This window comes from Macrotis lagotis, chromosome X (assembly GCF_037893015.1).
Source record: "Macrotis lagotis isolate mMagLag1 chromosome X, bilby.v1.9.chrom.fasta, whole genome shotgun sequence".
In the NCBI taxonomy this organism is placed as follows: domain Eukaryota; kingdom Metazoa; phylum Chordata; class Mammalia; order Peramelemorphia; family Peramelidae; genus Macrotis; species Macrotis lagotis.
Window position 1 is genome coordinate 532882577 of NC_133666.1, and position 27425 is coordinate 532910001.

The following is a 27425-nucleotide window of genomic DNA, read 5'->3' on the forward strand; positions in this document are numbered from 1 at the left end:
AAACTCTCAGCAGTGTGATTTAATAGAATGAGCAATGATTAGAAGATGAGTCAGGAATAAAACTATGGTTAGGGTGGAACCCTTAAGGTTTTGTCCCTGGGAGTGATCATTCAGAATGTGTTAACAGTACTTCTAGTACCTTAGCAACCTTTCCACAACTGAGCTTAGCACCTATTTTTTTCTTCCTTTGTTCATAGGTTAGCTACTTGGTCAAATCTCCCTGTGCCCCCTCTTCCCTTGCCCAAAGCACAAAAATTCCTAATTACACCTTTTGTCTGAAGATGAGTTCTAGTCCTAGCTTAATCCCTTTGGAAAAGTTATTTAACCTTTGAAGACTTTCTTTGGTTTCCTTATCTGCAAAAAATAGGAATTAGACCTTTCCAGTCCCATTCTATTCTCTCACAGTGTTTACTGTGGCATGCTGAGGAATAAATAGTCCCCCCTCTCTCCAGCTTACATACAGTAAGTAGTTTGTTAGAGCAAAGCCTTCAGTTCTAGGAGTCAGCTGTCACTGGGCCCAGGCAGTGCCAGTCTGTACTGAAGCATTCAGTACTTAAACATTGAGGTAACTCCTTTGGCACAGAAAAAAAAAAAACAATAAGCCTTTTTTTCCCTCCTTCCTAAAGAAAGAAGAGGCAAAAATATTATCCATTATTCAACTTGAGATTTCAATTCTACAAACATAAGTATTGCCATGTTTAGGATGTGTGTTGATGGGAGGAAAAGGATATTTCGTGCTTTTCCCCCTTTGAATCCTAAGGCATCCCATTTTTCTTTCATTCCTCTACTCATATTCCTCTGCTTTCTTCTTTCATCTTCTGCTATTTATTTTTTAATTCCACCTTTGGAGGACCATGCTTAGGGATATAGAACTCTGGCTAGATTTCAGATCTATAAGCTGCATAATATTCTTTTTCTTACGGCAGGGTAATTAATTCAGAGTATTTTCAAATATTCTCTATATTATACAGTAATACAGAGTATTCTAAACATTATGTTAGATATAGATATAGTGGTAGACAATTAAATATATTATAAGGAATATTGGAAAGATTGGGAATTTTTAAAAAATATCTGTGTTTTATGTATATTTCCACACAGAAATATATGTTCACTCAATGTGAATCTATTTTGTTTCAAATGAGGCAGCAAGGTATAGTCTCCCAACCCACCTGTTAGATACTTAAGTATATCTAAGCTAATCTAAGCAAATCTAAGACTTTCCAGAAGAGGTATTAGACCACATTTGGAAGAGATTATAAAGAATTTATAGAAATTATAAATTTGATTCCCCCATACCAACAGATCAATCTCCATCTCTCAGATGGTGTTCAGGAGTTTAATTAGGAATTTGAGGGGAATCTTCACTGTGACTAAGATCAATCAATGAACATTTATTTAATCCTTATGATGTACCAAATACTATGCTATAAACCCTGAGGGATAAGAAAAAAGAAATAATAGATAATCCCTATCTTCAAGGAGCTTATAATCTAATGGGGGGAGACAATTCATAAATATGCACAAATCAAATTATATCTAGGATACATAGGAAATAATGAAGGAAGCTTAATGCTGTCCTGCTTGAGTGCCATCTTGTGATTTCAGGGGCCTGGTTTTGCTGTCTTAGCATCCTTGGAGAGCATTCTTTGTAGGAGCAACCTAAAAAGTAGACTCCAGGCTTCTGATACAGTTACATACTCCATTGTCTGAAAAGACAACAGAGTGTACCATGGCGAATTTTGTTTCTTCTTTCTCTTAAGCATGAAAGGCAATGTGTCACAGTGAATAGAGATCTGGACTCTAAACCATAAGACCTGGGCTCAAATCTGACCTCTGTGGCTATCTGCACACAGAGCCTTTCAATACTCCTCTAAACCATCTGTGTCAAAATCCAATAGACATGGATCCCTGCAAGCCACATATTGACTTGGCTCACAAATTAACATTATCTGTGTTTTATTGTATCATTATTTATTGCATTAAAGATTTCCCAATTACATTTTGATCTAGTTGCGCTGCACTGGGGAGTTTTGTGACCAGTGGGCCATGAGTTTGACATCTCTACCCTAGGCCACTGTTTCAGATTATATCAGTTTCAGAGGAGGTCCTGACCTGCATCATACATTCAGCCCAGTTGCTTGTGCTTAAACCCTCACTCTCCACCCCAAACTGTGTTACAGTTGGGGATTAAAAAAGAATGCTAAAAACTATTCTTGTCCTCAACAAGTTTGTACTTTTCCTTGAGAGACAAGTTAAGTACTCATAAAACTACTAGAAAGCAAGAGAAAAGAGGGATAACAAAGAGCAAAATTTGATGGTTTAGATAATAAATCTTCTCACCATATTTGGGGGGGGGGTGTTTAAGCGATAGCTCTTTAAAGATTGCCAAATCTTGAGCCTCAGGCTTAACTCATTGCATGCAACAGTATTGGCATAGGTTCATGGAATTCAGTCAGGAGACTGGTAATGGAATCATCAGTTAGTATTAGGTACAGGTGAGAGGGAGCCAGGTGTAACAGTGATGAAATGAGGAGTAAGGAATGCTTGATAATCTTGTTTGCTTTCTTGTAGACTAATTCACATGTTTATTCTTGCTGCTGGGAAAATATGCTGCTTGGTAGGTTTTTTTTAATCAATTTATTTTTGCCTGCTGGTTGAATATGAAACTAATAATAACATTGTTTACATTTTTTATTATCATCTCTTCTGCTGAAGGATGAGGAAGAATTTTTCATACAGGTGTGCCCTACTTTACAAAACTCATAAACAGAAAAACTGGATTGATAATACAGGGAGTTTAAAGGTTGATTTTTTTTTTCTTTACATAAGGATCCCCTCTGTGTTAGAAAAACGCTTCACCATCTAATTCTTTAAATAGCCAATTCTCCTATGGAATTTTAAAGGCTTAAATTTCAAAATTATATCTTAAATATGCATACTAGTAATGATATCTGGCAATTTTGTAATACTTCAAAGTCTGCAAAGTATTTTAGGTAGACTAGTTTGTTGTATCTTACTACATCCCTGTAGGGTTAGGGTGCAGGTAGGTGTCACAGTAAGTCTGGAGTCAGGAAGACTTTTACCTTCCTGAGTTCAAATCCAGCCTCAGACAATTACCTGTTATGTCTGGACAGGTCACTTCACCCTGTTTGTCTCATCTGTCAAGTGAGCTGGAGAAGAAATTGGCAAGCCACTACATATCTTTGCGAAGAAAACCACAAATAGGTCACAAAGAGTAGGACACAACTGAACAAGAGCAACACAATAATGTCCCTGTCAGTTAAGTACTGCAAGAATGTTCTTCATTTTTACATGAAAAACTGGAGGTTTAATGAGTTTAAGGGACTTACTTTTCTAAGTTTTGGAGGCAAGATTCAAACAGAGGAACATGGATTTTTACATTCCTTTCATCAAAAGAAGCAAAGAAGGTAAAAGGTTGACAAAAGAGATGAAAAAGAAAGGAAAAAGGTCATTAAAATATTGCTTTAAAATATATAGAAGAGAGCAGAAAAGTCAGAAGGAATCACAAACAAGACAGCTTTAAAATTTTGAATAATTTATTATATTATTTATTGTATTAATAAATTATTTTATTTAAACAGTATAATGACTATGAGGTCAGAAGGATACCATAGAGTCCTTGATTCTAATCCTGAGTTAACAGCTGAATGATCTCTCATAGATCCTCATTTTTCTTATCTACAAAATGGAAGAGATGGGCTACATGACCTACATAGCCGCTTCTTGCTTCAGAATTCTCCGATTCTCTGTGGGGAAGAATGGAGGGTCAGTTAGATTTTGTGTCTCACTTTATATATTTAATTTCAACATATTTTTGCTATTTGAGGGCTCTAGAATCCCTCTCAAGTCAATATACTAGTTCCCATTTCACGATCCACTTTACATTTTGTCAATTTTTGATACTCTACCTAATGGGGCAATAAATTGGTGCTTTGGTGGACTTTATTATTTTTTCTGATGATATGAGAAGCAATATAGTATAATAGAGGAATATCTATCAAGGTTCATAAGACCTGGTTCAAATGCTGCTTGTGACAGATATAAGCCAAATGACCTTATGCAAGTCATTTACAGTAAGTTATAATTTGCTGAATTCCCTACTCAAATGAAAGTTGGTTTGGACTGAAAAAAAAAAGAACATATAAACTTCTCTAAATAAGTATGTCTCCTTTCAGCTTAATGGGAGGTAATCGCTAATTGGATCAGGGCCTGTGCCCCAGGATCTTTGGTAACATTTTTGAATAATGATGCAGTCTCATTAGTGACATTATTTCTTGAGCAGTGATTATAATATTAATAATATTCATAATAGGACTTTTGCATTATCACATTTGATGCCTACAGCAATCTTGTGATGTCGAGAGAACAGATAGTATCACTTTCGTATTAAGGAGAGCATAATTTGCCATTGGTCACATGACTAGTTAAGTGCCAGAGGTAGAACTAAGAGCCCGGATTTCCTAATTTCTGGAGTAGTGCTTCTTATTTTTACCAAAATTTGAATCCAACAGACTACTTCCATGTGTAGTCAAGTATTCAAGACTTATTATTGCTTAGAAGATATTTTTTTAAATGCTCTGCAAAGAAAAATCTCATAATTGTAGGTTGGATAGGGGAATCAGAAAGGATGGGAAGGTGGCTAGGTGGCGGAGTGCTGGAGTGGATAGAGCACCAGCCCTGGAGTCAGGAGTATCTGAGTTCAAATTCTGCCTCAGATACTTACTAATTACCTAGCTGTGTGGCCTTGGACAATCCACTTAACCCCATTTGCCTTGCAAAAACCTAAAAAAAAAAGGATGAATGGAGGTAATAAAATCAGGCCTATAAAAGCTATTCTTATGTATATAGTCAGAGAAAAGATCTTAAAGGCCATCTACTCTAACCTCATGATTTTACTACAGAGGAAATTAAAACCCTGGAAAGTCATGATTTACCCAAGGTTCCTATAGATAATAAATGATAGAGGAGAAATTTGAACCTGTGTCTTGCAACTACAGATCTCATACTTGTTCCAGTTTACTGTATTGCTCATAGTAGTCTTATTGTAGTTTTTGTTCATTCATTTCAGTTGTCTCAATTCTTTATGATCCCATTTGAAATTTTCTCTGCAAAGTTGCTGGAATAGTTTGCCATTTCTTTCTGTGGCTCATTCTAGTACTAAGGAAACTGAGGCAAACAAGGTTACGTGACTTGCCAAGTGTTACACAGTGTGTGAGGCTGGATTTGAAGTCATGATGATAAGTTTCCCAGATTCCAGGCCCAGTTCTCTATGCACTATAATGCCATCTGATATGTTTGCCATAGTTATAATTTATTATATTATTCAGGAATGAATTAAAAGTGTATGATGGTGCTGTCTTTAGGTATTTAGCCTTGTAAAAAGGGTTTTCCCTTTTGTAATTTAAGCTAGTGATACCTGTATACATTAAGATACAAGTGTGTGAAGAGACTGGGTCCATGAAAAGTTGTATCTTTTGGAATTGAACTCTGTATGTAGAATTTCATGACAAGAACAAACTGCTTGTTTGGTTAAATCAGTTTAGTGTCCAGGAATCTCAAATTATATAAATCTTTTTTTTTGTTGGTTTTTCCCACGATCACACAGCTAAGTAATTATTAAGTGCCTGAGGTCACATTTGAACTCAGGTACTCCTGACTCCAGGACCCGTGCTCTATCCACTGTGCCAACTAGCTGCCCCTATATAAATCTTAAGTTTATTATTTGATAAACTATTTGTTTGCTTTTTTTTTATTTTAACTGTTTATTATTGTTACTTGAAACAAAGCATGTATGTACCTAGACCCACCATTGACATCCCATTAGATAATCTCAGTAACCGCAGAACAGTTTTGCATATTCAAACTGTTGTGTTCCTATTCATCTATACCCATTTCTGCTAGTATGAGACATGGATCTAAATGTCTTTGAAGCCTGTTTAGCCAGCTTAATTGATGTTCAAACTATTCAGGCAGTAGCTCATTCAGGGAATAAATGAAGCCAATTTCTAAATGCAGCTATCCCTTTAAATTAAAGGAACAAAATGTGCCTTCTATGATAAGTTTAATAATTATCAGTGGAGATCATTATCTTCTCCTCTACCCACTCCCATAAAAACATACTATCCACAAGAATTTTATATTAAAAAAGGAACCCAAATAGTTCTGGGACACATAAAATATAATTACCTTTGGATGGGGGAAGGTAGAAATCCTCTAAAGCCTTGTGTATTCCTGGATAGAAGCAAATTGGAGCATATTTTCCAAAGGGTTGACTATCTTATTCAGTCATAAGAATAGAGAAATCAATCAAACTTTCAATAGATATTTATTAAGCTTCAACCATGTGGTAACAGTGTATGGGGTACTGAGGAGTACTAGTATGGTATGAATATATCAGGAACAGAGTCCTAGTATGGGGACCACCAAGCCCTTTTCAGGGCTTCTTATCTAATTTTAGTGTCTACCTGTATCACCCAACTTTCACCTGTGGCTCCCAAAAAAATTTGTAATTGCCAGTGGCCACACAACCTAATGAAACCATTTCTGTAGATGCGCTACCCCAAGCTGAGGTTAACCAAGGGATCTCAAACCCATCAATGAGTTGGGGGGTAATCTACCCCAATCATGTGAAGACTTCCCAGACAAAAAGGACACATGAGAATAATTTATTCTAGTGACCACGAAGGTGGCTGAAGTAAACTTAGAGTTTGATCAGGCATGGAAGATACCAAGGTTATTCTCTACATTCTGGACCATCACCAGTCATCCTGACTTTTATCTTGCCACCAGACTTTGATAACTCTGGAAGAGATAGTGTGGCTGATGATCGTACAATTCTGCCTCACTTAAATCCAAGCATGCACTAGTCAAAGTTATCTCCTAATGATATCATTGGTCCTCTTAAAAATGAAAGAGGTACAACAACTATATGGGAAGTAGATGCTGGGGATAGAAGTACAAAGATTGAAATATTTCCTATTTCCAAGAAATTTACATTCTAGTGAGAGCAACAAAAACATAAAATACACACATACAGAATAAGTGAAAAGTGAATAATATATACATTATGCAATATGATCAAATATATGCAAAGTAATTAAATATAAGGTAGTTTGAAAGGGAGAAGCAGTTGGGAGAATCAGGAAAGGCTACAGGCAAATGATGCTGTCTGAGTTGCATCATAAGAAATGGATGGATTCTGAGAGGTAGAGGGAAGGAGAGAAGATGCTTCAAGCTTAGGGGATGGCCAGTACAGAGGAGAGAGATAGAATATCATGTTCAAGAAACAACAGAATGTGGGAAGATGAGTAATGTCTAGCAAGGCAAGAAATATAAGTTGGGGTCAGGTTCTAGGACTTTAAAAGCTAAAAAAGGGTAATTATATTCTATCAGAGAGGCAATCTATATGATACAGTAATTAGACCCCTTAAGTCAGAAAGACATCTTCCTGAGTTCAAATCTAGCCTCAGATTCTTACTGTGGCATCCTGGGCAAGACATTTAACCCTGTTTATCTCTGTTTCCTCATCTGTAAAATGAACTGGAGAAGGAAATGGCAAATACTCCAATAGCTTTGACACAAAATGCCCAAATGGGGTCATGAGGAGGTGGGCACAACTGAATGACTGAATGAAAGCTACTTATAGAGAAGAAGGAAAAGCTCTTCTTGGGAACCAAGAAAGACCTCCTAAGAGAGTGAGACTTGCAACTTGCATCACAGGAAAAATAGGGGTCTAGGGGGAGAGCACAAATTATAGAAAACTGACAGTGATGCTATTAGCTAGAATATTAAAAGTACTGTAAAAGTTTTCCTTTCAGCTGTTTTCTTGAATTTGGAGTCGTAGAATCTGAAGGATCTTTAGAGATCATTTAGCCCAACCCCCCTCATTTAATGAATGAGAACACCAAGGCCCATGAAAGTGAAGTTATTTACTCATAATCTCATAAGCAATCAATGGCAGGGCTTCCATCTATCCCAGATTTCAGGTCACTAGACTTATGGTTCATTTTGCTTTTGAGAAGATGAAGATAGATTGGTATTTGTCAAACGGGGAAAGTTAAATGGATGAGGGAACACTGACTTTTGAAGGAGGTTAGACATTTTCTCTAGTCTTGGCAACTTTTCAGTCAGTAAGTAACAGAAGCAATTACTCTGTTGTAAAAAAAAGAGTTTCTAGGCTTTCTCTTGAGTCTTGAAGGGATGGTAATGGATATAGGATTTACTACACTTTTTAGCTTGTTGCCCTGGGGAAATGATTCTCTTGCTTGAAAGGATCCTCATCATTCTGATCTGTAGTTTGACATAAAAGCAGGTCCAGTTAGAGGAACTGAGGTATTCGTAGTCTGTGCCAGCTCAGCAATTGGTACAAAGTTTACTTGACCTACTGAGAGACAAACTTTGCAGCTTTCTGGTCATATGAACTTTGGAGGAGGTGTTAGTGGCAAGCTACAATTAGATAAAAAATAATCTTTCTTCTAAAGACCACAGAGCAATTAGTCAACCAATACTCTGATTCAACAAATCTACTTGCAATTCAAAATCCATTCCCTGATCTCAAAGGGGTTATATTCTATTTAGGGGTGGGGGAAGATAACAGAGAAATATATGCACTTGAGGGCCTGCTAGCTCAATTTCTTCATTTCACAGGTAAGGAAGCCTAGAGGTAATAAGCGACTACTTGCTTAAGGTCATATAGATAATAAGTGTCTGAGTCTGGATCTGAACCCAGGTTCCAGTATACCAAAGTGCCCCATCACTTCAGATTAGTTCATACAAAATATATAGAAGGGATTTGACATGCTACCAACAACTAAAGGGACTTGAGAAAGAACTTAGATATCCCAAAAGTCTGAGGAGAGATGGGAGAGCAGTCCAAGCATGGGGGGTGGGTACTGTCTTTGACTTAGTATTCTTCACTTTTCTATGAAGTTAGGATTTACTTGTATGAAAACACAAAAAAGGGGGGGGGCAAGACAAAGTAGAAGAACCTCACATGTTTTCTTTGAATAATCAAAGCCAGGACACAGAAAGAATAGGTAATTTTCCAAGATCAAAACAGTAGAAATATAAGAAAGAAATACATATCTAAATCTGGGACTCTAAAATTCTTGGTTCTCTTTTCCCAAGAGAGGACACAGTATTTTAGGGTGACTCCATGGTGTAATATGTTTTCTGAAGCACTAGATGGTGATTATTTGTCTGGTTTTAACAGCACAATTGTTTAATAAAATCTGCTAGGTCATTATTATAGCAAATTTTAAGTGTTTTGGCAAAACAACAGGAATGACTTCAAAACAACTAAAGATGAAATGTGGACAGGTTTCCTGATTCCTTATGGAAATAAAATTGAAATATTTGACATGCAGAAAGAAACCTTATTTTTTGCAATTAAGAGTTGACAATTCATCATTAATGCATTAGGTACATTCAAATACACAAGAGAGGTCAAACTAGAGAGAAGTATGATACTCTAGAGAAAATAGTTTAGTGGACGGTAGGGACTGTTGATAGATATTTATATATTGATTTCATCTTTCTGCCCCATTAGATTAGAAATTGGTCTTTGCCAACAGTGTACTAGTGTATGTGTTCTAAGGCAGGATAATTAACTGGAAGCTGGCCAATTTTCAGAATTGCTTATCCTCTTATTTTTAACACCAGCCTTGTATATTCAATACAGATATGCACATTTAGAGGCTTTAAATCCCTTCCCTGGAGAGAGCTGTACACAGGGCAGTAAATTACATCCTCTGAAAATAGTATCTACAATAGTACCAAGCTAGGCCTCTCCAGAATTCATCTTTTCACCCAAGGCATTCACAGCCTTGGCCTATTGGCCTATATTTATTCAAATGCTATGTTGTAATATGTAGTATCAAAACAGTAGCAAGTTGTAAACATGATTGTGCTGAATATGTTGAAAAGCAATTAACTTCCTGAGGGTCAGTAGCTGGTATTCTATTTCAAAACACAGAATGTGAATGGAAATAATCACATAGAATTAATCAAACACATTGGTGATTTTTTTTCCCCCTAAACAATATTTTGACCAGGGGTGGTTTTGTTTGGAATCTGAAAGCTTTGAGAATATGAGCTGATGACTCAAAGTGGGGAAACTAAACTATGAGTGAATCATATTTTTTTTTCCCCCTTGGAGTCATTAAGTGTTAAATCACTTAACCTAATGTCACACAATTTGTAAGATCTGAAACCACATTTGAACAGAGAGCCTTTTGACTCCAGGTCAGGGGCTCTAACCACTGTGCATACTGGGTGCCCATGAATCACTTTCTATTAGACAGCCCCCCCCCCCCCGACACACACCCTCATACACTTTTTAAAACTTAGATTTGGATTCTTCATCATATTCCTTTGGCATTCTGCCATTTGAAGTCTTGCCCTTAGTGGTTATTCTTGTGGGAATTCTCTTTCACCCTACATCCATTGAGGGAACTTGGTAAGTTTCCCTTTCTAATTTTGATAATTCTGCCATTTATACCACCATTCTCCAGGTCTCCTTTATGTGAAATATAAGAACAATCTTTTCCCACTTTCCAACTCCTTTATTCTCTATATCTAATCAGTCATCAGTTTCTGTAATTTTTTATTTTCTAGGAGGCAGTAAGTGCTGCAATGGATTTAGTGAGTGACTTAGGATCAGGAAGATCCTGGGCAAGTCATTTAATTGCTGTCAATTTATTCCTCCATGAAATGGGGATGGACATAATGATTGCATCTATCTCTCAGGGTATTTGTGATGACAAGGTGAGATAATATGCTTTTCAAACCTTAAAGAGAAATATTGTTGTTATTCAGTTACGTCCAGCTCTTCATGACCCCATTTCTTTATGACACTGGAGTGATTTGCCATTTCCTTTTTCAGCTCATTTTACAGATGAGGCAACTGAGGCAAACAGGCAAAAGAGTCTTCTTGACCTCAGACCCAGCACCACCTAGCTGTCCACCAAATTAATTCTTCCTCATCCCTACCATAGAGCCCAGTTCAAATGTACCTTTCTTCCGGACCTCCCATAACACTGTTTCAGATGTCTCCCATCATATTTATAGGGCATCCCAAAATGTCTTAGTGACATTTTAAATTTAAAATAAGTTTATACTCAAATCTTTGGGACATCCTGTCTATTATTTTGTATTGTATTACTTCATATTGCATAAGTTCTTCTCCCTCCCTATCCCCATGCCCCTCAGTGTAAGCTCCAAGTCACTCTTCTTTCTTATCTAAATATTACATCTTCAACATCTAGTTCAGTGCTCTACACAGACTACATACTTAATAAATATATGAATATGTTTATATAATATAATTATACAGTGCCAGGGTTTAACACAATGTCTAGCACATAGTAGTACTTATTAATTAATTAATAGACTGATTGATAGTGTTTTGTGGTTATAGTTTTATATATTTCATTTATGCTGCAATTGCTCTGTGGGATATTTATGATAACAATTCTTCGGGGTCATAATAACTAATTTCATTAGTTTTGCAAAATGAGAGAACCATTCCTTTCCCATCTCCAGCAGGCTTTCAACTGTTTTGCAGTTTTAGTGTTAAAAAGTTGTTATGGACACTGATAACAAGTGTATTTTGAATGAAATTTATGTTACCACCCTGTTCAGAATGCCATAACAATTTCTAAAGGAAAATCATATTGGAGACTGATGCACTAAGATTATGTTAGTCCAAATTTGAACCACAATTCTCATCTAAAACATCAGTCATGTCAATCTCAAATAAAAAGGGAGGCTGCTAAACTGTAAATGAGGCTCTTTGCAGACCATGGATTGAATTCATTTTAAAATGCAATGTTTTGTCCTATTTTTATTTATTTTGTTAAATATTCTCCATTTATTTGAATTTGATTCAGGCAACACTGTTGACACTTAGGTGTCTCCTATTGCTGCCTTTCCATTTATCAGATATGAAATCTATGCTTCAAGACAACTTAAATGATCTGCCCATTTCCTAAAAACTACTAAAAGATGGAGATTCACGCTTATTCTCTTTTTCTACTACATCACAGTAAGTGCTCAATAAATGTGAGGAGGAGAAATGAACAAAGAAAAGCTACACTTCTTACTTGAAATGTCCAATAATTACACAAATGAAATAATAGATATATGTAAATAGAAAAGGAACTATTTGCAGGTTTTGTTTTGTTTTTTCGGAAAATATAGCACTTGTGTAAGAAATCATTTTCTAGTTTCCATCTTAATTTTTTGCCCATTTGTTTCTATACATACCCCTGTTATCTGTTTATATCATTAATAACAGAACAGTGGTTAACATAGTGAATAGGGAGCTGAGCCTGGAGTCAGGAAGACCTGAATTCAAATTTTATCTCAGATACTGGCTGTGTAAACAGGGTTGACCTCAATTTCCTCATTTGTAAAATGAGCTGGAGAAGGAAATGTCAAACCACTCGAGTATTTTTGCTAAGAAACCTCCAAATAGGGGACTGATAGAGTTGGATACAACTGAACAAAAACAACAACAAATATCATTAATATCAATAGCTTTACATTTTCAAAAAATTTATGGTTTACAAAACACTTCATAAATTATCTCATTTTATCTTCATAACTTGGGTTCACTGATAGATTGTACAGATACCTTTAGCCCTACTTAATAAATGAGGAAACATTTAAGTTTTTTGTGTCTTGTCTAGGATTACATAGCTAGTGACAGAACCATAACTCCAATCCATGGATTTTCAGATGGAAGTTACCTTAGGCAATCATCTATTTCAACCCCTCCATTCTTTAAATGAATAAATAGGCCAAGCCAGTGATGTTTCTTTAATACCATGTTGCCTCTGTCTGGACCAGACTCCCTTTGCTAAGAAAAATTAGGAAGGTTGAATGTGAGCATCCTTGGGCATTTCTATTCACTATTTGATTTCTTGTATTTCTTTTTTTGGCTAAAGTACTGCCAATTTGTTCCTTTGCTTGGAAACATCAAAGAGCTCAGCTGCCTGTTCCTGATGAATTTTCTAGGCAGATGAAGGAAACATGATTCTATGTAGGAATTTTCTTGATCTTGCCAGGTCCTCATTTACATTTTTCCTCTGTTGTTGATATTCAGAAACCAAACTCTATTCCCACTTTGCCTGAATTTTCTCATTGATCTAAATTGTCTTCTTTCAAGTTTTTGATAGTGTACTGTATGTGAAAGTCATTCTTTTTTTTTCCCAGTTCCCTTAATAGCATGTACAAGAATACTAGGCATGGATGTTGTTTCTGCTTTCATTTACCTGTAGAGGGACATTTAGAATATGCAGTGAAGACCCCCCTCATAAATAACCTGGGCAGGTTAGGGTGAAATTACCTCTTTTAGAAATGTGTATGTTGGGCAGCTAGATGGCTCAACTGATAGGGCACTGGCCCTGGAGTCAGGAGGACCCAAGTTCAAATTCAGCCTTGGACACTTAATGGTGTTTCAGACATACCTAGCTGTGTGATCTTGGGCAAATCACTTAAACCCACTGCCTTGCCAAAAAAAAAAAAAACAAGGAAGAAAAAGAAATGCGCATGTCACATTCCAGAGAAAAGAAGAAAAGTCATGATAGTTTTGCTATTTTTTCAGTTATTTGTCATGTGGAAGAAAAAGAATACTTAGACTTTGGGTTCCAAAGGAGTGACCATTCTATCAGTGGATAGAATAATATTTATATTTTACTTTACCTTTTGCAAAGTCTTTTGCTTTGTTTTACAAATATTATCTCATTCAATCCCAGAAGGTTGGTTCTATAATTTTATTACCATATTATACTGAGAAAACTTGGGCAGATGTCACTTAATGATTTGACCAGGTCATGCAATAAGTACCTGAAACTGGATTTTATCTCTGCCTTTTGATTCCAGGTGTAGTGCTTTACTACTCAAATGCCTATGATAATCTTTGAATAAATATACAGTGCATTAAGGTATATAAGGCACACTAGATAAATTTACATACTTGATCATAAAAACAACTCCGCACTGTGGACATTACTAGTAGTATTGTCTTCACTTTCCTCAAGAAGAAACTGACTTTTAGAGAAGTTAAGTGGAAAGTAAAAGGGTAACAACTTCATGTTCTTATACATACACACACGCACACACACACATACCTATACACATAGATAAATATACATACACATATATATGTGTATAAAATCTCCCCTTGGATGGAGAATTTCCTGGGAATTTATAAATTCAGAATTGTTCAGCTAGAGTCTGAATGAATGCTAGTGTTAGAAATACTATAGAAAGGATTGATACTGGTTGAAGTAGGGGTTACTGTTGCTGAGCAGCATTTGTTATTTTCCCTTTTTCCTCCTTTTGATCACTGTTACAAATGATGATTCTTAGGAAAGCTATATTACAATCAATGTGATATAAAAATGAAAAATATAAATATATATATTTTAAAGTATCGATTCCTGTATCAAGGGTGATAGAGTAGATGGCTTCTAAGTTATAATTCTGTTATTCTGTGGTTATATTTGATATTGTTTCATTACCGACATCTGAATTGTTGTCTTATGCCCCTAGTAGGCTGTAAGTATGGGTGAAGCAACAGTATCTTATCTCAATTTTGTACCTTATCCAGCACCTGGCAGAGGGGTCTGTGTACAAATGTTTTGCCTGTGGTCCCAAAACTACTTAAGTTCCAACTGGAACAAAGTAAAGCATGTTAAATGTTTGTCTAAAGGTCTTATAGTGTCAGAGGTAGGATTTGAAACCATAACTTTGTGCAGTCCCATACAAGTATAGATTAAACTTTGCTCCAGATTAAAATGTAAGTGGAAAATATTTAACAAAATAAAAATAACATACTTTTTTAAATAAATAAAATGTAAATAGTTTTTTAAGTCAATATACAGCTCGCAGGGGTACTTGTGAACCTCTATTTTCTTTGTGTTTGATACCACTGTTCCACACCACACTATTAAATATGAAAATACTTTGTCACGGGGCGGCTAGGTGGTGCAGTGGATAAAGCACCGGCACTGGAGTCAGGAGTACCTGGGTTCAAATCCGGTCTCAGACACTTAATAATTACCTAGCTGTGTGGCCTTGGGCAAGCCACTTAACCCCATTTGCCTTGCAAAAAAAAAAAAAGTATAAAAAAAATAAAAAAATACTTTGTTACTCTAGAGCTTATAAAACTGAGAATTTTTGTTCTTGACACAAAATACTGAGTATATCACAAAGCTAAAGCAATTAAAAAGAGGGTGTTAGTGTATGTATGTACATGTTCATGTATATACTTCTAAAATTTTATAATGGAAGAGCATATTTTTTATGAAGTATTAGAAAGTAATTATTTTTAGAAAAACTTTGTCAGTTTTTTTATTGCTTTTTTTGTCCCTTATAGTTATTGTATTTCTTTCGTGTGTTCATTATTTATGCATTTTTAGAGCTGGCTTTATTGCCCTTCTAGTCACTAACTAGCTTCTTCAAATGTGTCTTTTGCAGATTTTCATGTACAATTAGTACACAATACAGAATCTGGTGTATTTTGTTATTGTTTAGTTATTTCAGTTGTGACTCTTCACAACCCCATTTAAGGTTTTCTTGTCAAAGATTCTATAGTGATTGCTATTGTTCTATTAGAAACCAGGAGGGATGGGAATTCAGGGAAGCCTGGAGAAATTTGCATGAACTGATGCTGAGTGAGATGAGCAGAACCAGAAAAACAACTGTACACCCTATCAGCAACATGGGGGTGATATTCAGCCTTGATGGACTTGCTCGTTCCAACAACCAGGGACAATTTGGGGCTGTCTGCAAAGGAGAGTGCCATCTATATCCAGATAAAGAGCTGTGGAGTTTGAACAAAGTTCAAGGACTATTCTCTATAATTTAGGGAAAAAACCAGATATCTTATTGTCTGATCTTGTTATCTCTTATACTTTTTATTTCTTCCTTAAGGATATGATTTCTCTCTCATCACACTCAATTTGGATCAATGTACAACATGGAAACAAAACGAAGACTGACAGATTGATTTCCGTGGGGGGGGGGGGAGTAAGATTGGGAGAAAAATTGTAAAACTCAAAGCTCAAATAAAATCTTTTAAAATTAAAAAAAAAAGATTCTATAGTGATTGAACAGTTCCTTCTTCAGCTCATTTTACAGATGAGGAAACTTAAGACCAATGGGGTTGAATGACTTGTCCAGGGTCACACAGCTTTGTGAGTATCTGAGGCCAGATTAAATTTATGAAGATTTGTCTTCTTGACTCCAAGCCTAGCATTCTATCTACTGTGCCACCTAGCTGCCCATCTACTGTTGCACCAAGCATTCATTGAGTAGTCAAACTAACTGCATTATGATGGAAGTAGGCAGCACTACTATAATCCTTAGATGCCACTATTGTTGACTTCCTGACTCCTGGGTGTCTCTGATCGCATCAACTCCATATGTTCATAGTCAAAAAAAGATTGTATTGTTTCCACATCTAAAATGACTTGCTGCATATGATTGCCAAAAGAACTATTTTATGGAGAACTCATACAGGGCAAGTGCTCACAAGGGGATCAAAAGAAGCAATTCTGAGACACCCTGAAGGTCTCATTTTCTGAACTGTAGAATTGATTGTACAGCATGGGAGACACTGGCATAGGAACACCCAGCATGGCGTGCCCTCATCAGTGAGGGTGGTGCACTCTAGGAGGAAGGCAGAATGGAAGCAGCTCAAAGGAAATGTGACATATGTAAGTTTAGAGTACCCACCCCAGGTGTTCACATGGACCATTTGTGCCCAACTTGTGGTAGAACATTCCAAGCTCATATTGGCCTGATCAGCCACAGATAAGATATACTGTAATTTTTATCAAACATAGTGATGTCATTTTTGTCTTCTTTGATAATGAAGGACAAGAACCAACCATGGTTGGCAGCTAGGTGGCAGGTGGCACAGTGAATAAAGCATCAGCCCTGGAGTCAGGAGGACCTAAGTTCATATTTGGCCTCAGTGTGACCTTGGTCATGCTACTTAATGCCTTGCAAAAAACAAAAAGAAAAAAGATCCAACCACCAACCTTTGTCAAGTGATAGCTGGTGTAAACCAATGATAAGAGCCTGTTCTCTCTTCCTGGGAGGTATTTACAGGAGTACTTCTGGAATTTAGGAATCTGACTCTTGGATGTACCATTCTACCTATAGTGGAGTTGAGGAGTGGTCATACTGCCAGAGCAATCACTTCGAGGAGCAATGTCATAGTGATAGACCAGGATAGACTAGAAAACTGAAATAAAATTTTAATTAAATAATTTTATGAAGGACTACCTAATAATCTTTTGAGATATTTTTAGTTCAGATACCCCATGGTTGATTTAGGAGGAGAAAGGGGGAAAAAAAGTTAAAAACCCCTTCTCCAATCTCCAGTTTAATATACTATTCTAATGCAAAAATAAAGGCAATTGCTAAAGAATCAGCCATTGGATCAGTGTATAGTGGTGAAACTTCTACATCTTAATTTTTTAAATTTTATTTTTATCTTATTATACTCTACTTCCCTCAATCTCCTCCCCATCCATTGAACTATGATACCTATCATTCATATGAAGTTATGAAAAATGTTTCTGCATTAGTCATATGTGGCCAGGGTTGGGATCAGGGAGTAAGGTGAGCAAATAAAGGGGAAAAAAATGTACTTTTGTCTATACTCTGAATCCATCCATTCTCTGGAGTTGGAAAGCATCTTATACTACGAACTTTTACTTATACTACAGAGTTTTGATGGATCACTGTATTGATCAGTTACTAAGTCTTTCACAGTTGTTTATCTTTACAGTATTTTAAAGATATTTTGGTAGAGCATTCTTAGCTTATATTCATCTGATCAGCCACAATTGAATACACACTGTAATTTTTCTCAAGCATAGAGATATCATCTTGGTCTTCAATAACAAAGGACAAGAACCAACCACCAAGCATAGTCAGGTGGTAGCTAATGTATAACAATGATAAAAGCCTGTTCTCCCTTCCTAGGAGGTTACTATGTAATCATTACTATGTCACTATGTGGACTGATCTTCTGGTTCTGCTCTCTTCACTTTGTATCATTTCAAATAAGTCTTCCCAGGATTTTCTGAAATCATCCATTTCAGCATGTCTTACAGCACAATAGGATGCCATCACATTGATATACTACAGCTTGTTTGGCCATTCCCTAATTGATGAGCATCTCTTCAGTTTCCAAATTACAATTACAATTACAAAAAAAATTACTTTAATTTTTTTCATACATATGTGTCCTTTCTCTTTTCCTTTGATGTTCTTGTGATATTGCTGGATTAAATAATATGCCCTTTGGGCATGGTGGGACCATACCCATGGTTGGACCAGTTCATGACTCTACCATGCATTAGTGTCCCAATTCTACCATATCTCCTCCAGTATTTATTATTTTTATTTTATGTCATTTTAGCCAAACTGATACATAATACCTATCTGTGTAGTACTTCAGAGTTGAAATTTAGTTGAATTTAGGAAAATTTTTAAATGCTAGGTGTAAAACCTTCATGTAAAATAAAACTGAGCTATAATGGTAATAATAAAAATAATAACATTTACATAACACTTTAAGATTTGCAAAGCATTCTATAATACAATATAATTCAATTGTCTCCTTTCTGAGGCATCTTGCTTTCTATTATACTGATAATTAACAGCTTATTCAACTTTGGTGTTAAATTGAATTATTTCTTCTATGATCCTTAATACATGAGAGCTAACTTGTTGAAGGAGAGCTTTTAAGGTCATGTTTTGCTTTACTAAATTTGTTATTATTTTTGCAATCAATAAACTATAAAGAACTGTATCTTTTAACCTTCATACCTTTGTCACTTGTACTTTTGTGGTATTCTGTAAAGAACAGTTCATGAAGTGAGCAGAACCAAGAGAACATTGTACACATTAACAAAACTGTGAGATGATTAACTATGATGATGTTCAGAGATCAAGGACAATTCTGAGAGATCTGCTATGGACAATGCCATCCACATCCAATAAAAAATTATGAAGTCTGAATGCAGAGCAAAGCATGCTATATTCACTTTTTTTAAAAACTTGTTTTATTTTTCCTTTTTTTCTCAGGTTTTTTTTTCCTTTCCTTTTAGATCTAATTCCTCTTTTCCCTAACTAACATGGAAATGTGTTAAACAAGATTTTACATGTACAACCATTGGGAGGGGAGAGGGGAAAGGAGAGTGGTAGAAAAACGTGAAACTCATAAATATGCAAATGAATGAATGTTGAAAAACTACCTTTGCATGTAACTAGAAAAATGAAATAAAATTTTAATTAAAAAAACAGTTTATGAAGGACTACTTAATAATCCTTTGAGATATTTTCAGTTCAGATACCCCTTATTTTTATATACAACAATCTCATAAAGATGTCACATCAGGTTAGAAAACTTTCATGTATATATAATTTTCCCATTTTATCTTTTCTTATAATTTGTTTTTTTTAACTTTCTCAATTGATTATCTGATTTGATTACCTAAAATATGCAGAAATTGTACTAGATGATTTCTATGGTCTCATAATTCAGATTCTACGATTCTTTTTTTATTTTTTAAAGCAAACTATATCTTACAATTTCATCTATGCCCAATCTTCCTTGATTAGCTCCCTTATCATTAGTCAAGTTTCTGCTATATATCATGTTTTTATGGGGTCTTTAAAATCAATCTGACAATTTTAGATCAACCTTGTATCCATGTATCCACTGCCATATATCTAGATCTCTATCTTGTTAAATAGAAAGGCCTTCCTAAGCCTATGTCTGCTTTGAACCATCCCAGTCATATGGCAGAGTGCCCCCCATCCTCCACACCTGCTCTCTGTTATATCAAAGTAATATGCTCCCCAAAGATGTGAACACAGAAATTACCACTATGAAGAGAAAGCTCACTATTTAATTTGGGGATTGCTATTCAGCTGTATTTAAGATTGATGTTAACTTGTTATTGTTTAGTAATTTTTCCCGTGGCACATGGGGTTTTCAGGAAGGATTAGCTAGCATTTCTAGTGTGAGAGCTTGCTGAGTCCTTTTCAGGACTGCTTATCCAACTTCGGTGTTCATCTATCATCTATCTCGCACCTGTAGCTCCAAGAAGTGGTAGTATGTGCAGTAGTTACACCCCTTAAAACCTTCTTGGCACATGGGCCAAGTTGAGAATAACCAACAGATTTCAAACCATCAGTGAATTACAGGACTGTCCACCCCAAGCATGTGAAGACTACCCTGACAAAATGGACGGATGAGAGTAATTTATTCCAATGGATATGAAGGTGGCTGAAGCAGGTGCTATTGAGGACTTAGAACTTGATTAGACATTAAAGGGATTCAGGTCATCCATTGCATCCCAGGCCATCACCAAACATCTTGACTTTTCTCTTGCTATTGGACTTGGATGACTCTGGAATTGGAAGATGATTTTGTGCAATTCTGCCTCACTTAAATCCAATTTACACAAGTCAAAATATCATCTGGTTATTTCCAAAAACAAAGAACCAAAACAAGATATACTATTTCATTATCTACTTCTAGTGCCTTAGACTTGGTTCTCCACCATGGTTCAGCAGCTTTCTAATGCTAAATTGATCTGTCTTTCTCCTGCTGCCCCTCTCTCTGTTTTCTTGATTCCTCCAGCACATATAACACAATAAGTGCTTGCTGATTTGTTCACATCATAAGCAGTGGTGTCCAGAGAAGGCAAAGATCATGTCATATGAGGGTTAATTGAAGGAATTGGTAATATTTAACTTCTCAAACAGAAATTCTTAGGCTGAGAAGTCAGCCCCATATATATATAGCACAACTTTTAAGAAATACTTTTTTTTTAAGTAATATAAAGCCTTTATACCATGCTTGATAAAGGGAGGTAGGAAGATGTAAGAACCAGAAGGCTTTTAAGAAATACTTTTTTTTTTTTTAGTAATAGCACAACTTTTTTTTTTTTTTTTTAGATTTTTGCAAGGCAAATGGGGTTAAGTGGCTTGCCCAAGGCCACACAGCCAGGTAATTATTAAATGTCTGAGACCAGATTTGAACCCAGGTACTCCTGACTCCAAGGCCTGTGCTTTATCCACTATGCCACCTAGCTGCCCCAAAAGCACAACTTTTTCAGGAAAAATTTTTGTGGGACACTAGTAGAGGATTGAACTTTCAGCAATGAAACCTTTGGAGGGTGGAGGTTGCTCATGCATAATCAAAATGATATTTGGAGTTTTCAAAAATGTTAAGTCTTCCAAGCTTTATCCTCAAGGATTTTTTTTTTTTTGCCCTTTATATCAAAACAGAATGAAGGGGGTAGTAAACGTGAATTCAGTGTGGTTTGAGACAGGAAGGCACAGTGCTTAGCTTCTTCAAGAACAGCTTCATCTGTCTTTAGGAGAAACAGTTGAAGGAGACAAAAGGATTTATCAACCAGAGTAAATTATTCATGAAAAATATTAAGAAGGAAAAGAATATTAAAAAAAAAAGGTAAACCTCACACTCTCAATGGCAGTTTGAATTAGATTAAAAATAGAACTCCTGTCTCTGGGAAAGACCATAGAATTTTAATTAGCTCATCACTCTGAGCAATTCCAGTGTGTCAGCATGTTCTCCCCAAAGGTGATGTCAGGATTTCTGTACTCTGTACCCTTTTTTTTTTTCTTTTTTGGCTTAGTTGAAGTAAAAATAGGACCTGGTATTATAAAGCCTCAATAATCTGTATAAATAGCATGTTGCCTCCTTTTAGGACATCACAAATAGAAAATTATGACCTAGCTACATTTTTCAATTCCTTGTGTTTCTACTGGCTGAATTTCTCTTCTATCTTTAATTCTAGTTTCCTTACTCAGGTCGGCTTCCTAATAATCATTCTATTGGGGTCCAATGGAATAACTTACTTTGTGAAGAATCTGAGAATTTTAAAAAATACTGACAGTTCTTTCTGAGAGTTGTTTCTAATGTCATTTTCCCAGGATGGTTAAAGGAGAATCAATGAAAAGAAAAAAGGGATAGGCAGACCTGCTCCTTGGGGTTGATGGTGCTCTTGCTGCAGATTGAATTCTCTTATTTTATACCACTAGGTCCAAGGAAAAAACAATTACTTAAGCTGTTTTACTTCCATTTTCTTTAAAAAGGTGAATGATATTCAGACAGGAAAGGAATTGAAGCCCAAGATTGGTAGGAAGATAGTAAGAAAATACCTAACTATTTTAAATGAGTTCAGGCTTCTAGTTCCAGAAGGATTTTGTTTCAGGTTACATAGCTGTAGGGTTGTGTTTCGTTGTGTACCACACACTTGAAAGGAAACAACAAGCTGAAGTATCCCCAGGAAGAGTGATAGAATGATAAGAATACTAATATAATAACTTTATCCAAGATTTGAATGAAAACATGGAAGCTATATTTGTTGTAAATAACAAAAAGCTGAGAGACTTTTGTTTCTTAGATGACAGAATTAAGATTCAAAAAGATCAACAGGCTGCCAATTGGCAAATGATTAAAAAATATGAAGTTTTCAGATGAAGTAATAAAACTATGTATTATCCATATGAAAAAATACTCTAATCACTAACAATTGGAGTTATGCAAATTAAAGCAACACTGAGTTTCTATCTCAGACCCATTAGATTAGCTAATAGGACAGAAAAGGACAATCATAAAATGTTGAAAGGAATGTGAAAAAAATTGAGACATTAATTCACCATTGGTGAAGTTGTGATCTGATTCAACCATTATATATAGCAATTTGGAACTATGTCTAAAAATTGATAGCAGCTCTTTTCTGATGGCAAAGAATAGGAAATTAAAGGGTTGCTCAACAATTGGGGGGTACCTGTTCTATATAATTGTGATTGAATATTATTGTGATATAAGAAACAATGAACTAGATGTTCTCAGATAAACCTGAACTTATATGACTTGATTCAGCAAAGTAAAATGAATAAAAACCAGAAGAACATTGTATATGGTAACAGCAATATTGTAAGATGATCAGCTGTAAATGACTTAGCTGTTCTAAGCAGTACAATGATCCAAGACAATTCTAAAGGACTTAAGAAAAAAGTGTATCCATCCCCAGAGAAAAAATTGGAATGTGAATACAGATCGAAGAATACTTTTTACTTTCTTTATTTTTCTTGAGTTTTTATTTTGCTCTATATTTTCTTTGATAACAAAACTAATATTTAAATATTTTTGCATTATTACAATTGTATAACCCATATCAAATTGCTTGCCTTTTTATTGAGAGATATGGGGAGATATAGAGAAAATTTGGAACTTGATTTTTAAAATGAATGTTAAAAATTATTTTACATATAATTGAGTAAAATAAAATGTTAAATTAAAACAAGATTGACATGCTGAAACAAAGTGACAAGTTATAAATATTAACTTTGCATTTACATTCAAAAAATCATTTGCATGTATACAGGAAAATATTAATAGTAATAATTCACATTTATATATCACTTGTAGCCCTGCCTCACTTAAATACAATTCACACACAAGTCAAGACTTCAGTTTCATGATGTACTTGATTGTCCTTGAGAATGAAGGACAAACAACTTTTTACCAGAAAATATGCTAAGTGCTTTCACAAATAGTATCTCATTTGATCCTCAGAACAACCCTTCAAGATACATACTACTATTACTCTTGTATTACAATTGAAGCAACTGAGGCAAACAGAAGTAGAGTAACTTACCCAGGGTCACACAGCTAGTATCTGAAGTCAAATTTGAATTCAGATCTGCCTCTGACTCCAGACCCAGTGTTTTATGTACTGTGCCACTGTTTCTAGATAATTGTATTCTACTTTCAATAGTCTGATAATATCTGCAATTTTGTGTTCATTTTGAAAAATCACATTTTAAATGAGACTTTGACACTCTGACACACCACTTTATGTGGTGACCAAGTTATGAGAATGATCTCAAAACCATTTCATAAGAAGAAAGACTGATGCAGCTTGACATAATTAACTTGGATGAAGGAAGAAAACTATGGGACCTGATAGTAAGAAATGCATTTTAAAATAGTGGCAAGTCTACTTCAGGAAAAGCATGTCCGGGTATGATTCTTAGATTATGTCCCACACTGTTTATGGGTCCTAGGGGCCCATATTATTCATCAGAAGATTAAGAGGGCTAGATGAATGATTCCTAAAGTCCCTTTCAACTTTGAATTCTGTGAAATATTTGAAAGATTGTAATATATAAAAAGATTTCTGTCGAGTATATAGAAGAATTTCTCAATAACTAGAGCATTAAAAACCTGGAATCATCTGCTATGTGAGATGGTGAATTCCCTGTCATTGAAAGTCTATAAGCTAAGACAGTTATGTCTACAAGTCGCAGTTCTAAAGTCCTTTCTAACCTTAAGATCTTATGGGTAGATTTGTCTTGACATTTCTCTTAGTCTATTTTCCTAACTTTCCTAACTCTATGTTATGAACTCTTAACTGACGCCAATAAAGCTATGGTGCTTCAGAAGGGTAACAGAAATTAATTCTCTCATAAATGATTCTGTGGTTCTAGAGTTTTCTCTCTTAATAATTTGAAAAGACTTCTTTCTAATTGCACCAAAGACTAATTTGCCTCCTACCTAGCTGTGGCATTTGCCATCTTGTCAGAGATCTCTGTAATTCTTAGAGATCATGGAATTTTAGTTAGAGAACTTTTAGTTCAACCCTTATATCCTGTGGATGTGGAAATGGAAGCTGAAAAGATGGGAAGTGATTTGTCCAAAGTTACACAGGTTACAAGTACCAAGCACAGGATTTGAACCTGATTTGGAAATAGCCTATCTATTTTCATCACAAAATCCTGATTTTTGAGTGTAGGGTTAAAGAATAAGTAATAGATTCACATGGGGAACATTCCATTTTTATGATCAATAAGGGGCTATTGAATACTTCATATAAGAACTTGTGCTGGGTAGGCACTAAACAAGAGATGCTTGTGTAAGAAAGATGGATGAAAGATGTTTGTGACATCCAGGAATTTAGCATTCATCAGGGAACAAGGACTGAAATTTAGAACTTCTGTTTTCAGTAAAATCCTGTCAACAGCTCTAAGAATGCTCCAGAACCTTCTTGCTCCTGAACTTGACCTGGGTGGTACTGCCAATGTTGATCCAAATGTCACTGAGTTTTTTGCTCTATATTTTTTAATAGAATGACTTCCTTCAGTGAAGGAGAAGAGAAAGAGGATGAGTTGATGACCATAGTGCACTGGGGCCATAGAAGGGTAATAAAAAATTCTAGCACCAGCAACAGATGCTATATAGAATTTCAGTGTTCATTTCTTGAATTATTTGCTCTGTTCTGAGCAAAAATTTACTGAAAAGACATGTAGTTTAATATTTTCAGTAGGTTTGTTTGTATGCCTATATCACAGTGTATCATTGCTTAACAGGAAAATGATATATAATTTATGTTTCAGTTAACCTAGATACTTTCCATACATTTAAAAGCATGTTCACCAAAGGTTTTGAGGGAGAGGGGAAACATGAGTTCTGTGATTCTGGGCAAGTCACTGAATGTCACTGTGCCTCAGTTTGCTAATATGTAAATATTCGTATATCATATCTAAACTGATCATCCTGTGAATTCTTAATTCTGGTCCTGAACCTCTCCTATCCTAAAAGAAAATTTGCCCCTAGAATCTGTCTTTTGATATTATTGAGTTGTTGTCACAGTATTAGTTGCTACAATTAAATGCTTTTTCCTGTTCTCTGTGGCTCTAAGTAGAATGTGGTAGGTACACAATGAATATTTGTTAAATTGAATTTAATGTTAATAAAATTTAAGATGAGGTAACTTCTAAAAACAAACACCAACCTGATCTTCTAACACTGGTATGTTTTTTGGACTATTTCTAAAACTTTTCAGTATTTGAAAGCTATTCTCTTAGACCAATGGTTTTGCCACTAAGAAGAACAACCAGATGGAGCAGTAGATAGAATGCTAGGTATGTAGTCATCTTTGTAAGTTCAAGATCTGGCCTCGGTTTCCTCATCTGTAAAATGAGGGGGAAAAGGAAATGGCAAAACCACTCCAATATCTTTGTGAAGAAAATTTCAAATGAGATCAGAAAGAGTCAGATGTGATTGAAACTAGTGAACAACAATGACTCTCCCACTAAGACTAATAATTTCCTGCAAGTCTGGCATAACAAAATGGACTCCATCAAATAGGATTTTTTATCAGGAGACACAATTTTTATTAAACATGTACAAGTGGAATGTGTGGTGGAAGCCATCTGATGCTTCTCATCAGAACTGAGGGTTGAGTTTGTTTAATTATTGATTGCCACATTTTTAGATAAAAGAAGATCTCATTAATTTGCTTACTTCCTAGGATTTAATGAGATTTTTTCCTCTCCTTAATCTTCAGAAGGGATCAGGATCAGTGAATTTTTGAAAGTTTTGAATGATATCTCAGTAAAGATTGAACATTGGGTCTAGTGTTGTGAGTTTTAATCTTGACACCGTGACTTCAGGCAAGTCTCTGCCCTTATTTCCCTCATCTGTAAAATGAAGGGTGAGGATTATATGATTTTCTAACTCAATCTGTGAACAAGGATCAAGTTGATTAAACTTTCCTGTCTTAAATTATGAATAAAGAAGAGAACCAAGAGTAGATGAATAGCTATTTGTTATAGTGTTTGCTAGCTTGTATCCTTCGGATAGGAAATATTCAGGACCAGGCCACTTTGCAAAACCACTAGAATGGCCAGCTGAGTGTAATTCTCTCTTAGGATAAAGTTCTTAACACATTATTAAGATCTAGCAGAAAGCTTAGCTATAAATGGCCACAGAAAATGCTTTTGTGGTATTTGTCATCTTAGAGAGCAAGCAGCATTCATTTAACAAGGTGAGCCATGAATTTGATTAATTAGATTTTATCAGATTTTCTAAAGCAAAAATAAGTAGAAAAAAATGAAAAGGATATTTTTTCTGATATTTTTTTAATGGGACAAAAGATTGACATCAAGACTATCCCTGGAAAATCTGAGATAAATGGGCAATTATGTTGCCCAAGACATGGATGATTGTGTATAATAAAATGTTAAGGAAATCATAGAGGAGAGATAATAAAAATAAAGAATAATCAGGGTCTTTGGTTAGCACACTAAGAAATTGTTCTAATTGATGGAGTTTTCCTGTTTCCCATTTTCTCTTTTGTCCTCTATCTTCCTCATAAGGTTATCTGTGCTTCAAATCTGTTTTCTTTAAAGTAAATATTCAGTTCAGTGGTAGTAGTACAAAAAAAAAATCTGGACTTGGAATTGAACTAGAACAGAACTAAAGGATGGCAATTTAGAGGCTCCTGTTCCTTTAGGACTATCATTATCAGTAGCCAATGGCTTTGAGTCTT

The 27425-nt window shown here is 35.4% G+C and overlaps 1 protein-coding gene across 3 annotated transcripts in view; it reads left to right on the forward strand.

Annotated features, from left to right (window-relative positions):
• Positions 1-27425, forward strand: part of SLC22A23 (solute carrier family 22 member 23) — a 263993-nt gene that overhangs the window by 87372 nt on the left and 149196 nt on the right. Inside the window, exon 4 of one of the 3 annotated variants that reach the window (XM_074208811.1) lies at positions 15964-18697. The exons of the other annotated variants lie outside the window; for them this stretch is intronic. Coding sequence (XP_074064912.1) covers positions 15964-16031 — 68 coding nt within the window. The 3' untranslated portion in view covers positions 16032-18697. Of the gene's footprint in view, positions 1-15963; positions 18698-27425 lie in introns of those variants that run through there. 3 annotated transcript variants of the gene reach the window in all.